The sequence below is a fragment of the Lynx canadensis genome, chromosome B1 (assembly GCF_007474595.2).
Source record: "Lynx canadensis isolate LIC74 chromosome B1, mLynCan4.pri.v2, whole genome shotgun sequence".
NCBI lineage: Eukaryota > Metazoa > Chordata > Mammalia > Carnivora > Felidae > Lynx > Lynx canadensis.
Window position 1 is genome coordinate 140703322 of NC_044306.2, and position 16840 is coordinate 140720161.

Consider the following 16840-nt stretch of genomic DNA (forward strand, 5'->3'; position numbering starts at 1 on the left):
GGGAGGGAGAGAGAGAGAGAGACAGAGAGAGAGACAGAATCCTAATCAGGTTCTGTGCTGTCCGTGCAAACCGTACCACAGGGCTTGAACTCAGAAACTGTGAGATCATGACCTGAGCTGAAACCAAGTGTCAGACGCTTAACTGACTGAGCTACCCAGGTGTTATTTTCTTAATACAGGAACATGGTAAACACTAGATGGAAAAATCCAATTTAGGACAAGTTTTATTTTTTAAAAGTGCATACACTCTCCTGTCTCAATTTCTCCCCAGTGCATTCTCCGTCCCTCTCTTTGATTGTTTTTCATTTGGAAATGTTTTGGGTGGTTTGGGTGAACTTCCTCTCAAATTGTGAGTTTCTGGATTTCCAACATTCACAACTTACTGGCTTTTTCACATAACTTTATTCTGCTTTATCATAGTCATAATATGGTTGTTGCTTTGCTTACTAGAAAGACATTTTTTATATTCTCATTAATTCATGTAACCTGTATTCCCTAAGCATTTATCGGTTGTACTACATGTACAAAACAATTTGCTAGTTCTAAAGGGTTGTATAGTATAATATCCTATTTTTATACCCCAAAAGAGTTTGTCTTTAATAGAGGAGGTGATTCGTATACTCAACTAATATAACATAAGGTCCAAAGAAATATATTTAAAAAAATCAGTACAAACTTTAGAGGGGGGTAGGTAATGTCCTGTGGGGAATTCAACTGAATTACTTTAGATGATGAGTCCAATTTTATGACTCATTGTCTAAAATGCTTGCCCTTCTTTTTTCTTTTTTTTTTCCTTCTTTTTAAGTTTATTTATTTTTGAGAGAGACAGAGACAGCATGAGTGGCGTAGGGGCAGAGAGAGAGAGGGAGAGAGAGAGAATCCCAAGATGACAGTGCAGAGGCTGATGTGGGGCTCGAACCCACGAAACTGTGAGATTATGACCTGAGCTGAAACCAAGAGTCAGATGCTCCACCAACTGAGCTACCCAGGTGTCCCCAAACTACTTGCCTTTCAATGAATGTGTTACTGGAGTCACTTTTCCATTCAGTAATGTCATTTCTATAAAATTCATTTTATTAAAATAAGTATTAATATTAAACTAATGTAAATGTATTCTTGTATATTATATAAGAATATAAATGTATAAATGAATGTATAAATGAATGTAAATGTATAAATGTATATTATACAATATATTGCACTATATAATCAATCTTTAGCTGTTCTTAGCTTCTGCTTAATGTAGTGTGATTTCTTTAATCTCAGACTTGAATAGAAAATAAATTTCTAAATAATTTTGAACCTTTTTCTTTAAAATCAAAATACCTTACAAGGGATAAATAGGGTCTGGCTTCAGAGATGTATACCATCAATAGTACTTAAAGGTATTTATTCTCCAGTTTTATGGAGAACGCCACAAGAATTAATCATTTGATTTTGCTATTGGAACTGTCTTTTTGAACTATATGATGGATTACATCAAATTAAAAGAGAAAGTCAGGATACACACATTTGTCTTAAATATTTTGAGATCTGATTTAATTATGGTCAATATTGGTAGAAGAGACAAAACTAAGACAATTTTAGAAATTCACACAGGTCATTCTGGGTTGCATATTCTTTGACATGACCTTTGGAAAATCTAATTGTAATTTCTTTTTTTTAATGTTGACTTATTTTTGAGAGAGGCAGAGAGACAGAGCACAAGTGGGGGAGGAGCACAGAGAGGGAGACACAGAATCCAAAGCAGGCTCCAGGCTCTGAGCTGTCAGCACAGAGACAGAAGCAGGGCTCGAACCCACGAACTGTGAGATCATGACCTGAGCCGAAGTCCGATGCTTAACTGACTGAGCCACGCTGGCGCCCCCTCATTGTAATTTCTTGATTTATCTTATTCTAAGCAATTTTTAAAAAAATGGTTACAGTTTCCAGTGGATTCTGTCTTTAAGCGTCTCATAATTTTTCTTGATGTTTGAAACATTTTCAGTAATGCTGCCAGAGGTGTGCCTGAAATAACTAATAAAGAAATTGAGAACTGATCTCCTTAAGGGATCTATTTTAAAATAGATTCCCTCAGACTTGCTGGCAGGTAGAGTAGATTTGGAGGCTTTACGGTTTTCCTTTGACCCCTCCGTCTGTGTGGCTCACCGTTCTTTTACCTCAGATCGGCCAAAGTGAATGCTATAATGCTCCATTTTTGTCAGAACCTTTTTAGCTCCATATTCCTTTAGCAAAACTTTTCTGTTTTGTTCCTTTCAGAGTCTTGTTACCTGTATCGTGTTAAAATATTTAAGGAGGTCACTGATTTGAGATACTTGCCCTCCAAGAGGGCATGTTAACCTTTGACAGTGGTCCTCAATTCTTTCCCCAATTCTTAATTGAACAAAGGTACACAGTCTTCAGAGGAATGAGTGTTGATTATAGGAGATAAAATAACAGACCAAGAGGAGGTCTTTGGGCATTGAAAGGTCTGTGGGTGACCATGGAATCAATCTTTTTGGTCATTTCTGAGTTTAAATAGGCCTCATCCAGAATGTCTCAGATATAAAATTTTACTGTATTTGTTTCCTAATCACTAAAGCTTCAGTTGCTTTGTGAAAAGTGGATTCACTGAGAAGTGATCTTAAAAAGTACAAATGATTCCCCTTTTCAGTGATGCATATTCAGCAGCAAAAATTACCAGCTGACTTTTAGAGTCTGACAATTTATACTTCCACTGTTATTAAAGAAAGCATAGAAAGCGTTTCTATTTCCTTCTTTCCTGTTCTAGTTACGAGCAGGAGATGCTAGAGACCATTGTACGTCATCTGTCTTCAACTCTGTCAAGAAAGGAATGTCGTTCAAAGATCATCTGGAATTTGTCTGAATTTGATAATGAAGTGCAGAGCAGTTCTAAAAATAAAGACAGGATTGTTGGGTCCATTCAGACCAGCTTATTTCATCATTGTTGTTTTTCACTTGTAGCCTTGTGCCTTGTATGGTGGTTTCTGTTTCTCAGAACGAGCTAAGAAGGGCCATTCTGTTCCTGTGCTCTGGGCATGCTGGAGTACAGAGTCTGTGTTTTTGAGGAAAATGTTGGGCTCATCTAAGGAGCCTGTGTCCTCCAACCATAAGGTTTGCTGCATACAAGGTGGGTTAGCATCCGTGGGAAAGGAGGCTGAGAAATCGGATAGAAATGCCAGAAATACAGAAGTGCTTCTTTATGGATATTATATTGAACCTCTTAATAAAATGACATTAAATTTTCAGAATTAAAGAGGGGGTCTGATTTGCTATCTTGTTTTTGCCTAATAGGGAAAGTTAGCATTGATTTCATGGCCATCAAGAAATTTTAGTTATCTGTTTGTATTCAAGGCTACCAGACTTTGAGGCAACATCCGCTTTATTGGTGCCTATTTATATTTACTCTAATCGAGTAAGGGTTCCTACAGTATACAATTGTAGAATATATACTGGAAGACAGCACAGAAATTTCCTAAGAGCTTGGTAGCTGTATATACAACAGTTAATAGGTTTTTCTCTGCCATCTATTAAAGTTAAGGGGAGGACCTTGAGGTTATTAGCAATCTTATAATGCACTTTACATGTTATAATTTAGTTCTCTATCTCGGTCTTCTTTTTTCCTTTTTAGATACTAGCTCAGTCATGCACTGAAATCCTGGAATTGCGGCCTTCAAGTGTCTGTGTAGGGGGTAAGTGGTTAGAATTTAAAAATACCATATAAGAAATTGTATTTTTTCCCCCTAGTTAAAATATATGATTTGAAACTCGTGTTGGAATGAGAATAACAAAATTAACTTTTTTGGCATCCTTTTCTGTAAGAATTTTTAAATAATTCCTTGAAATATTTCTATTTTAAATTCAAATTTTTTAAGATTGGAGTGTTATTTTAAATAATGAACATATTGTGTGACAGGCTTTTAGAATTTTCTGTATATTTAGTTCATGTTTGAGACCTTTCCTATGACAAGTAAAATAAAATATGAGTTTTTTTCTTTTATCTGATTATACAGTCATGTATCTGTAGACTTTGAGCTCCATGATTTGATGACCAGCCCGAAGTGCAGTGCCCTCCAGCTCAGGGCACAGAAGGGAGCGATGTATGGGTGGATGGCAGGAAGGAAGCAGGTGGCTTCATTAGCTAAGAACAGACTCAGGTTTTAGCATTTCCAGGCTGTCCTTACCCAAAGAGAATGTGATTCTCTCTGGCTTGTTCTGTTTCTTCTTCTTCAAGTCTGACCTGGAGTTCATTTTAACCTGACTTTACTAGAAAAGGAAAAATATATTGGGTCTGATGGAAGAGGAAATGTGCTGTGTAATTTACCACAGAGCCTCCCAATCTCTGGATATAGTCTTAAGTTCTATATCTTTTAGACTCCCTAATTAATGGTTGAGATGTTTAAAAGGAATAGTGCATTTGAATGTCGCAGAGCATCCCTTTGCCTTTATAACTTTACTTAATCTTCATACCAGCACTATTTGACATTTTTATAATCACTGGTTCAACAGATGAGGAAACCCAGGCAGAGTGGGTCAGTATTTGCTTTAGTAATTGTCCTATTTGACTCTTGTCTATCTGACTCTGAAGCCCATGATCTTTTGCACAGTCACATTGTAAGTTTTACCTGCCCTTTATAAGTAAAATTCCCTTTATAATATACTCCATGCGGAGTGGCATAGCAATATTTTCTTGATAATACATTATTGTATATATGTTAGATTTTGCTAGGCGATTGCTTGAGAAGATGGAGAGTTAATCACTGTTAAAATAGTTAATATGCCTTCTTCTAGCTAAATAGCAAATGTTTAATGGCCTATCAAGGTATTTGATCAGTTAACGTTTTTTCTAGCATTTTATCTTACTGTCTAACATTTAGTGACTACTTCCCCTGTATAGAGTCCTGAGCAATACGTTGAATAAACTTCCTTTATTGACTGGTCATAGATGATTAGTAATCCAAAGTTCATGTCCTCTGCTGGGTTCTAAATTTGTATGCAAAAGAAAATGAAACCAGATTAGTAATGTCAAGAAACTGTTAAAGAACTCTGTATGGGGTGTCAGAGATTAAAGAAAATACAAAACTGTTCTAAGAAACAAAGAACATGAATAAGTAATTTTCTTTACATTCCCACATCTTAATACTTGGGAGTACAGAAAAACAAAGAGGGTTCTTTCCTACTGATATTTGCCTAAGGATAGAATTTCTTCCTTCCTTTCTTTCCTTCCTTCCTTCCTTCCTTCCTTCTTTTCTTTCTTTCTTTCTTTCTTTCTTTCTTTCTTTCTTTCTTTCTTTCTTTCTTTCTTTCTACTGGGGACAGAGAAGACAGGGTAAGGGGAAGTTCCTGTGGTACGTGGGGATAAGTGTTAGGCTTTAGTTCTAATTTCTTGGTTACTATTGGAAACCACTTTGTTTAAAAAATTAAATAATGTCACCTTTCTATGTGACAATCAATGATATCTTCCCTGAATTTCCCTAGAGGGTCCGAGAAAGCAAGTAGAATTGGAGACAACGATGTCTTCATTGTTACTAGTTGGCTGAATACTATGAAGAAATTAATTCTGTGTACCTTGACCTTTCAAGTTATGTCTTTTTATTTTTTGTAAAGCAGGGGTTAAAATGTTTGTTTTTCTTTTTGCTTCTAGAGGAATTTCAAATTGTTTTGAATGGAAGAGGATTCATCTTGGGCAGTCGGAATGGGAGTGTTCTCTGTACTTACACTGTAAATGAAACATACACAAAAAGTAGGTTCCTCATAATCTCTATGTTGCTTGAATATCTGTACAGCATATAAGTATCAAGTGTTTTCCTCTTTTTCCCAGCTGAAATCAACTATGCTATATTTTTCAATCAAGGAAGAAAGAAATGAAGTCTGGTGAGATTACCAGTAGTAATAACAATTTTTTGTTGTTGTTGTTGTTTCATGATTACAACCTTTGTTCATAACTTAAGAGATGCTGAACCCTATCCTGAGTAGCCTCATTTTACGGGTAGTGGTCCAGTGGCTGAAAGAGTCAAATAACTTGCCTGTGGTGACACAGCCAATAATGGGCAGAGCTGAGAGTTGAACCCAGTTTTCCTAACTTGATTCTGTGTGGACTGCATCAACTGCTTGGTTTAATTGCCTCTTTCTCCAGATTTATTTATTGTCACTCTTGCCTGAAAATCTAACTATCTTGGACCACTCTACTACTTATTGCCTTATTTTATGCTCACTCATTTTCTTCATCTAATGTCCCAATAATTTGCCAGTCAGCTTCTTGAGAGAGGCTTTTTGCCTTGTTGATATTTCATATATTTTATGTTTTTGAATGTTTCACGTATTTTTATCTTCGGTGCCCACCCAGCACTGTTTATTGAAAATTATCATATTTATGGAATGGGGTTTTATTTTCCCTAACATGGCTTTCAAAAAAGCAGATGAGGATAGTGTTTTTAATCTTCATTCTGAGAAAAACTCCTTAAATAGATCTTAAATATTCTGAGCGTTTTGGGTCTCTATTGAGACATTTTTTCCTTATCGATGATTATAATGGCTTCTAAAATTTTAATCTGTAAGGCAGATACCATAACTCTGTGAACTCTGGTGGAATTATGTTTTGAGAGGTTCATCTACAATTTTGCTGTTTTTCTGATGGTACTAAGCACTCCAATAGCACAGCTTTGGCTATGTACACAGCAACTGTTCAGTGTGTGTTTGTTGAATTAACGTGGTGAGGATCTCAGCATGGTAAATGTCAGAATTAATTCCTCTCTTTCCTGTTAGGATCATCATTTTGGTAAAGCAAGACAATAATATTTGTAACAAATGCTTCATAGTAGATGCTACAATTGTAGAGGACAAAGTAATTTTATTTTTATTCACTAGCCATCTGAATCTAAGAGTTAGCTTTACCTAGCTCCCTTTGGGTACATGTTTGATTATAATATAAACATATTTATCCCTTAGCTACATAAGATTAAGTTTATTAAACTAAATTCTCAAACAAATGAATAGAGTCAGGTTGTATTTTCATCCCTCATATCCAGGATTATCCATTTGTTTATGTAACTTTTCTGAATATTTATAGTCCAGATTTTTTTGATCCTATATTATTAAAATTATTAGGGCAATTTAAGCATTCTGTTTTATGAAATGTATTTATTTATTGTAGATACAACTATTTTATTGAAGCCTTGAAATACCTTCATTCTTCTTTGGATATTCATCTTTTCTCCATTGTTTTTAATTTTTTTTTAATGTTTATTTATTATTGAGAGACAGAGAGACACAGAGCGTGAGCAGGGGAGGGGTAGAGAGAGGGGGAGACATAGAATCTGAAGTAGGCTCCAGGCTCTGAGCTGTCAGCACAGAGCCCGACGCAGGGCTCGAACTCACAAACTGCGAGATCATGACCTGAGCCGAAGTCGGTCACTCAACCGACTGAGCCACCCAGGCGCCCCTCTCCATTGTTTTTAAATTCTGCTTTTAAATATATATCACTTATCCTTAAAAGCCTAAGATACTTAAAAAATGGAGATGGAGAAGATGATAATTTTATAGTATCTACAAATACATGTGAATTTAGTCTAAGAAAAAAATCACAATTTACCAACACTGTATATCAGTGAGGCCTAGAGTCTCTATTTTTTTTCATTCTCTTTTCCGTCTCCTCTTTTTCAATGAGAATCTATTTGGTTTTTCATTCTAATATATATCTAATGTTCCACTGTTAAACCCTTCTTGCCATTATGTTTTAATATAATTTAAAATTTTTTTTTCAAGTTTATTTATTTATTTTGAGAGAGAGAGGGAGAGTGGGGGAGAGAAAGTCCCCCATATTGTCAGTGCAAAGACCAATGTGGGGCTCGATCTCACAAACCATGAGATCATGACCTGAGCTGAAATCCAGAGCCAGATGCTTAACCACCTGAGCCACCCAGGCACCCCATGTTTTTCATATTATTAATGAAACTGAGAAAAAATAAAGCTCTTTATTAATTCAGTGCCATTTTATTTTCTAGGTGTTTACCCAGTAAGTGTGGAGCTTAATTCTATGCTTTGTCCCGCACCTACACTGAATAAAGTTGGAGAGTAAGTACTTCATTTAAAACATATTAAAAACATTTTAGGTACAAATTATTAGGAAATGGTGACAAATATGCATTAATTATTTTATTGCATCTTTTTTTTTTTATGTACAGAGTGAACATGAAATAGTAGTTCTAGGCAAACTACTCTGGCTAGTACTTTAACCATATATACTCTTAGTAGGTTGAAAATGCTTCAGTCAGCTTTATCGTATTTCTTAAATATTGATTAAAAGGCTCCATAAGTATTTATCTGGATGGGTAAGAGATATTGTTAGAGCCTTTAAATAATCAGAGCCAAAGCATTATTTTGAACTGTGTAGTATTAAATTTACACATGCCCCTACACACATCTACACATACATGAGTTACAAAGTGAGATTTTGACTAATTACTATGGTGTTTAAATATCAAGATTAAAGAGCAAAAGGAGCATGGCTCAATAAGGCATGCCTTGGACTAGGAAGTATTTGTGCTTTAATTTAATATCCACATCCTATAAGGTCTGTTTTCTCATGTTCTTTGGTGTGACAATATAAACCATAATGATAGCTGGTTAAAATAAAGGATTTAGTTTGGAAGAAGAGCTTTTATTTAAATCACCTAAACAGATAATTTTGTTCATAATTTAGTATTTCCATTTGTGATTTTTTTTTTACACTCTATTATGAAGGAAATGATTGCAGACAGTTCAGATATTCCTTAGCCCAAAAGTAGTGGAAGGAATATGTTTAGGATAATAAGATACAGAATTACTTTAAATTGATCTTGCATATAGAGCAGAGGCAAATAAAATATACAAGGTTCATTAGCTTCTCCTGGTTTTTCTGCTTCTGTTCTTGGCATAGCGATCCTTTTAAAACTGTTCATTTATATCACCTTTCCCTTAAATCCTTGATAATATTTCCTGTTCCACTCAGAGTGAAAATCTAAACATTGCCATGTTCTACAAGGTTCTGTAGGATCTGGCCCCTCACCATGTCAGAGTATTCATCTTCCTTTTGCCCCTTTTGTGATGGTCACACAGGCCTCTTTGCTGTTCCTCAACTACGTTGGCACTTGTATACCTGTTGTTCCCGCTGCTTGAAATGCTCTTCTCCTCATGGCTCATTCTCACCTTCTTTAGGCCTTGTTCACATGTCACCTTCTTGGTAAACCCTTCCTGGTCACCCTATTTAATCAATACAGTCTTTCTCCTCTTGCGTTTGGCACTCCCTATTCCCTTCTCATGGTTATTTTTTTCTCCCAAGCATTTATTTTCTCTTGGGTCTCTTTCCTGCTAGGATAGATTTTGTTTTGATTCCTGCTGTATCTGTAACACCAAACGCAATGCTTGGCACACAATAGATTCATAAATGTTTGCTAGATGAGAGGATGGATGCATTTTCCTCAAATATTTTGAATTATGAGTTATATTAAGAGCAAAAAAGTACCTTTGATTGCTGGGGGTGGTCAGAGACTTATATCAGGTAGGAGAAAAATGCCCAGAATCCTATGGGAGGGGCATGCCATTTAAGAGAATAGAGGGGTGCGTGGGTGGCTCAGTCGGTTGAGCGTCCAACTCTTGATTTCAGCTCAGGTCCTGATCTCACCGCTTGTGGGATTGAGCCCTGCATCGGACTCTGTGCTGACAGTGCTGAGCCTTCTCGGGATTCTCTCTCTTCCTCTCCCTCTGAGTCTCCCCAGCTCTCTTTCTCAAAATAAATAAACATTTAAAAAAAGGAAAAAGAGAACAGAAAACTATCTTGACTTTTTAATAGCAATGATTGGTTAAGGAAGACATCTTACCATCTTTTCCAAAGTAGTTATAAAATGCAGTATGCTGTTTTATCCCAGACACTGAGTTTGTATTCTCTAGAATTTGCCTCTTTTTTTTTAAGAGACTATAGAGACCGCTGATATTCTTCAGTGATTTGTAGATTGACTAAATACCCAGGACGTGTGATTTAAAAAAAAAACATATAGAACATAATAAATATCAGACATGAGAAGTCATCATTTATTTGGCTTTTGACATTAATATTTCACCTACAAGAGAACTGGAGATTTGGGGGGAAGGACGTTTTAGATAATTACTTTTGCTTTCTCTTGCTTTCCTGCTTTCTTTTTGGTATCAAGCACGTGATACCACTGAGGCAAAACATGAGGTTTTATTTGTTAGTATATTGGGCACTTGGGGATATCATTATTGTTCTTCTAAGTATGTTACAAGTAATTCGGACCTTTCCTTTGCCTTGACTTTTCTTTAGATACCTCTGTAGGTGATGAGCTCTCTTATGAGATTGGATAAAAATCAACACAACTGAAACAGTTTAGCCTTGTAAGGTGACTGATGCTTAATATGTTTGCCTAATTAGCTTTTGGCTAAGAATTCAAACCCATTAAGTAGCTAGTTAGTCTATGTTTCAAATAAACACATCTGGCCCAAGAACGAATGAAGGGTTTTCCTGTGTGAGGGTGACAGATGTGGTGATGGTTCCCCCTGTTCTCTCACTTCAATAATTAACAACACCCTGGTGAAGTAACCCTGGATAGACAGCCTCAAAGCCAGATGCCTACTCTCAGAGCTGGACCCGTGGACATGTGCCTCATCTCATTAACCTGCTCTATCAGTTCCTTTCGCATCTTGCTGTTACTTCCTGAATTCCATTTTTGTTTGAGGATTATTCTTTTAAAAAAACCTAAACACTTGTGAATGTTAGTTTGTAAAAAGGTTAATATGAAGATGCTTTGCTTGCAGATGGGGACAAAGAATATAGCAGCAGAGCTAGGACCATAGCTTTGCATTTGGAAATTGATGTTGTGGAGTAAACAGACATTAAAACTGCCTGGGCAAATCTTATCCAGGCCTATCATTAGTTAGTGTTATTGAAATGGGTCTTTGAAGTACTTTCTTTGAGAGAGATTTCTGTTTATTAAATTTTTTTATTTGATATAGATTTCCAGATTGAGATGAATGGATTCTTAATATTTATTTATTTTATTTTACTTAAGTTTATTTATCAATTTGGAGAGAGACAGAGACAGTGTGAGTGGGGAAGGGGCAGAGAGAGAGGGAGGAGGGAATCCCAAGCAGGCTCTGCACTGTCAGCGTGGAGTCTGACACGGGACTCAAACTCTCGAAACCACGAGACCATGACCTGAGCTGAAACCAAGAGGTGGACACTTAACTGGCTGAGCCACCCACGTGCCCCTGGATACTTAGTATTTAAATGGGAAGAATGTAAAGGTGGTGGTAATGAGGTCGTTCTTCTGTACTTCTTTCATTGGATACAGTTTAATTTTAAAATGTCATGTGATTAAACAAATTGTCTTACCGAGAGAAATCTGTAGATTGTTGGCAGTTTACTTCTGCCAGTGGCTCACTTGTACCAGTGTTTTAAGTCTGAATAGGAAAGACTCTGTGGAGTTCTTTGAACCCTCCCCACCACAGGGCATTCGACTTGTGGTGTAAGTGCAGGTGTCCCCAGTACTTGAAGGATGGGCTTCTCCTCTGACCCTTGTTGAGTGAGATGTCAACAATAGCACAGCTGTTCTGCAATAGTTGAGATCCTCAAACCTGTAATTTGGCAAGAAGAGCAGAACAAATTGGGTAAATATACATAAACACATTGTGAAGAAAGAAAAACAGAACAGAATGAACCAGAGCCTTATCCTACAGCTTGTTTGATAGAGATGATTTAAGGAGGCATATGGTATAGTTAAATGTGCTTTCAAAAACATTGGCCAGAATCTTCTGGCAAATATGAAATAAATATCTAAGTCAGATGAAACTGATAGTATTAGTTCTCTTAAAAGGCAATGTGGGAAGACACATGACAGAGTGTTTTGAGTAAGAAGTGGTGGGACATTAGCGTATGTGGAAATTTTTAGGCATGTGATATTGAAGGTTCATTCAGATGAATGGTGTGGCCACCTTGGGGTTAGAGCCTAAGTTGGTAATAGAACCTTTTTATTTTCTTCTTCAACATTGTTAGTTTTTCAATATGATCATTTTACCTGGAATAAAATTGATTCATTCCACTTCTCTTTCTTGGCTGGACAAATTCTGCCTTTAACACAGCTTCTCACATGAACACTTCTTTTCAAAAATATACCTATGCATGCATGTGTATATATATCTATACAATACCTAATAACATTACCTTAGTAGCAGATGATATAAGAATGCCTTTATTCTCTCTTGTTTTCATTATGAGGAATGACACTTGATTTATTTATTTTTATCATAGATTCTAGGACAGTAGTTATGTCTTTACTTTGAATGTAAGCATTAGAATTTTGGTGAGATGGGTTAAGGCTGAAGACCATCTCTGTTTCTTTATCTCTCTATCCCCCACCCCAGTGGTGGGGCATTTTATCTTTTTCTTTCCCATAGTGTATTGCTTTCTGATTATACGTATAAATGTGATCAGTTCACCTAATCCTTATTGGGGCTCCATCCTAAGTATTATTTTTAGTTCTGGAAATTGTCTTTTAAGAGGAACAATTAGTTGGAGCACATCTAGAGGTGGCCGACAAGATGTTGCCAAGTATGGAAATGTTAAATACGATGTAATTGAAAATACTCTAAAATATGATTCAGGCATGACCTATCAGATGTCTTCAAACATCAGCTCTGTCATGTGAAAGAGCTGACTTATTCTTTATTGCTCTAAGGAAAGGAGAAGGAAAGAGCAAAAGGTAAAGAGAGGCACATTTCAGCTCAATACAAAGAAGATCTCTAACACTTTAGAGAATGTTTTGGTAACCACAAGTGTTCAAAGACGGACAGATATATGATGAGATAGAGATATCCTTAGATATGTGTTTCAATTCTCTTAAATACTGCTTCTAAATTTTGTATTATCATTTTATTTTTACTTTTTTTTGCTATTAATAGGGGATTTGGCTTTTTTTTGGATGAAAGGCACTAAAAATGAGTGATTATTTCCAAGTATCTTTTCATTATTTTATTAAAATATGCAAAAACAGTTAGAAAGGGATTATTTTCAGGGTAGTACTGTAAACATTTGCCGTACAGCTTCAGGTGTGATGGCCAGCACATTTCTGAATACAGCTTTCTGTTCTTTCTGAAATCTAGCAATTTCCCAACTGCAATGTTTGTTTTAGTATACACATATTTTGAAATATCTTAAAAAGAAATTATTTTATTCAAGAACCCTTTAACCACGTTAAAAAGATATCCTTAGATAAAGCATTATTTACACATATACTTATCACTATAAGTGAAATCTAGTGAAATCTTTATTCACAAATATGAAGACTTATTTTTCAACTCTTCATCTTTATTATGCACAAAACTAACTTTTAAAAAGCTCTGCAGAGTATTTCATAGTAGCACTTGATTTCAAAATATCTTAAGTCACCATAATTTTTATAACTTTTTGAGTTGTTGCCAGCTTAATTTTCAGTACGTGCAAATTGGAGGTAAATTATTTATTACTTCTGGCAAATACCTTTCATAATTTTATTTAATTTTTTCATCTTTTTTAATGGATCATAAAATGGCATCTTTTATTGGCTACACAAGAAGTCAGTAGTAAATGAATACTTTGCAAATAGGCTACCATGGATTGAAATGTCAACCATAGTTCATGGTGTGTGAAGTTTCTTAGATCAAAGTAGCTCTAACATATGGCACTGAGCTATTCTGTTTGGGAACTCTCCTGCATCTTTAAATAAACTCACTGTGACCATTAGGACTTGCTGAATTTTATTTACTTAATTACATATCACAATACTATTTAATAATTCATGTGGAATGAATTTAGTTTTATCACTATTAATTGAATACCAGTTGACATTAAAATGTACTTCAAACAATCTTTTTGCTATGGTGAGTTGTTTGGGTTTCTTCTGTCCTTCTGCTTTGTTTTGTTTTTTTGTTGTTGTTTTTTGTTTTTTTGCGCTTAAATGAGCTCTAGACCCAACATGGGGTTTGAACTCGCAACCTGGAGATCAAGAGTTGCATGTTCTATGGAAGGAGCCACCCAGGCACCCTGATCCTTCTACTTTGAAAAAAAAAAAATATTCCAAGGATGGAACCAAGAGTGTATTAAGATATTTGTGAGCAATTCTGAACAATGTAGAACCAATTTATAGAAAAGGATGTTGGAAGTTTTCAGTTCTTAGACTGATCTTCCCTAACCACCCTGCATTAGGCACTGTGGGCCATTCCTGTCTCAGAAGGTTCTCCCTTTGTCTTTCATGACTTTTTATTCTCACCTAGCTGGCTGTTTCTTCTCAGATGTCACTGCAGGCTCCTCTTCTTACTGTCCCTTACTCTCAGTTATCACCATTGTTGGCATACTGATTCATAAATGCATCTTCTTCAAGGCTTCCTTTTCTTGCTGAGGAGCTCCAAATCTCAAGACAAGATCTTTTTCTTAGCTCTAAAGGCACTATCCGAAAGTCCATTATCCGAAAGTCTACTGCTTCACTTGGATTTCTCATGGCCCATTCAACTGGAAGCTCCCAAGTTAAGCCTAGGTACTTCTGTTCAAACCTGCTCTGTTTCCTGTGTTTCCTATGCAACCCACCTCACACCAAGATAGAAACTGTTAAGTCATCATTAACTATTTCCTTCTTCCTCACCGTTAACATCCTAAATGTCCAATCATTTTTATTTTAATTCCTTAAGATCTCCCAACTTTCATTTTCACACCACCCTTATTGCCACTATTTTAGTTCATTTCTACTTTGGCTCTAATGTGAAATATACCACGACATCCATAAATGGTGTTTCTACTGTAGAATCTACTCTTCCAATCCACGTTCTACACTGTAAATAAGAACGATATTTGTAAAAACACAGTTCTGCCAATATTTCTACATAATTTAAAAACTCTTAAGACTAATTCCAAATGTCTAAAGATGGCATCCTGGCTTTTTCCTGATCCTTTCCTACTCCCTTTTCCAGCCTCAGGCCATATATTCTTACTCTCACATCTTGTGATGCTGAGTTGAATGGTTTTAGTTCCTTGACTGTTCTGTGCCTTCCTTACCTTCCAGCCTATCAAATAGCCTCCTTCTTCGTGGATCCTTTTCTAATCTCTTTTCCTTATTATCTCCTGGTCATTATTTAGGATTCATCTTTGAGTGACTTCCTGCAGGAAGCCTTTGTTGATGTCCCCTTGGCAAAGCTGAACAATTTGTATCTCTCACAACTAGGTCCGCTAGTACTCCTGTGCTTATACCTCTTTTAGTTAATGTCACACTCTATTGTAATTGTTTATGTGGCTTCCTTTCACTTACATGGTAATACTGTGTTTTATTTGTTATTGCAGTCCTGTTACCAAGCACAGCCTAGCTTGGCCTATTGTAGCAATTTGTAAGTATTTGTTTAATTAACTAGTAATAGAATGATTGAGTGATTAAATGAATCATGAACTTATTGGCAAACGTTCATAAACCAATTTAGAGTGCAGTTTTAGGTTTGAGGTGTAAACATACAGCCCAACACAGCTATGATGTTGGGTTTAATCAGATGATGTTTTGTAACAGGAAGGAAATAACACTGAAACATTTCTGTACAGGAACCTGGATGATGTTATATTCTAGGCAGTTTTTGAACAATTTATCTGTAGTTTTACATGGCAGTGAGTAGAAAAGTTCTTTGAGCCAAAAAGTGTTAGGTAATTATTTTATTGCTGCTAGATATTCTTCTGTATTAATTGTGTTATATTTTCACTTGGTCTAAAAGGTTTATATAAAAGTACCTTGTTATTCTGAATAATCTGTTAGAAAAATAGTCAAGTGTTACAATAATATAAGAATAACTGCTGTATCCTATGTTGGGTATTTTGTGCTTATTACTTTTCCAGGCTCTCTTCCCCCAAACAGCTCCAAAATAGGTAAAATTATCCCCATTTTACAGATTGAGGAATGCAAGGTTGAGAGTACAGGGACTAGGCTTCAAACCCAGACTCCTGATTTCTCAACTTGTGGGCTAGACCTCTCCCCTTTTATAATTTTAATGGATTCTTGGGACAAATGAAAAATGAACTCTCCCCTCACCTCTCACTTCTGTGTGGAATTAGGTAAAACCAACATGGCTTTCATACATTTTCATCCATAACAAAGTGTCTATCAACTGTGAGTGTGGGTTCTACTGTTAGTAATACACTAACCAGAAGTAGGGGTTATGTAGGAATGAGCAATGCATAGATACAAATGGAAATGACATAAAATAAGATGGCAAACATTAAATATATGTATTGGAATTTTGAGTCAACAAAAGGTCAGGGTATTAGGTTTGGGTTAGAGGGTGAGGTGGCTTTACCAATCTGCATGCAAAGGAGCAGCATACCTTTGGGCAAGGGTGTCATTCATGTGCCAGTATCATACCAATAATTTCAAAAACGTTTCACTAAAGAAACAACAACATTTAAATGCAAGAGTAACTTTTGGAGCGTGTTTTTTGTGTTATCTTAGCAGTTAGTAAATGCCATTCTAGTTAACCATGAGCAATATGGTAAATGTATTAGTATGAGCAATATGGTAAATGAATGTAGTAAAAACCTGGAGGAGTGTTACTCAGCTCTTGCCGATGAGAGAAATTTAAATGTAAGATTCTCACATATTTATCAGGGATGAAAGAAGTATGTGGTAGAAATAAAAGAAGCACTTGGACTCCAGAGTCAGAGAAGTTTAAGGTTTGGGCAAGTTACCTTTGTAAGCTTCAGTTCCCTCTCTTGGGAAGTGGAGAAAATGCTGCTGCCTAGCTCAGGGGGTCTCTGTGAAGATTAAATGAGAGGAGAGCCGTGTGT

At 36.0% G+C, this 16840-nt stretch overlaps 1 protein-coding gene across 1 annotated transcript in view; it reads left to right on the forward strand.

Moving 5' to 3' along the window:
* Positions 1–412: 412 nt before the first annotated feature.
* The window catches only part of ANTXR2 (ANTXR cell adhesion molecule 2), a 114163-nt gene continuing 97735 nt past the window's right edge, over positions 413–16840 (forward strand). Inside the window, 4 exon segments of the mRNA XM_030313609.1 lie at positions 413–481; positions 3632–3692; positions 5645–5743; positions 8004–8073. Coding sequence (XP_030169469.1) covers positions 428–481; positions 3632–3692; positions 5645–5743; positions 8004–8073 — 284 coding nt within the window. The 5' untranslated portion in view covers positions 413–427.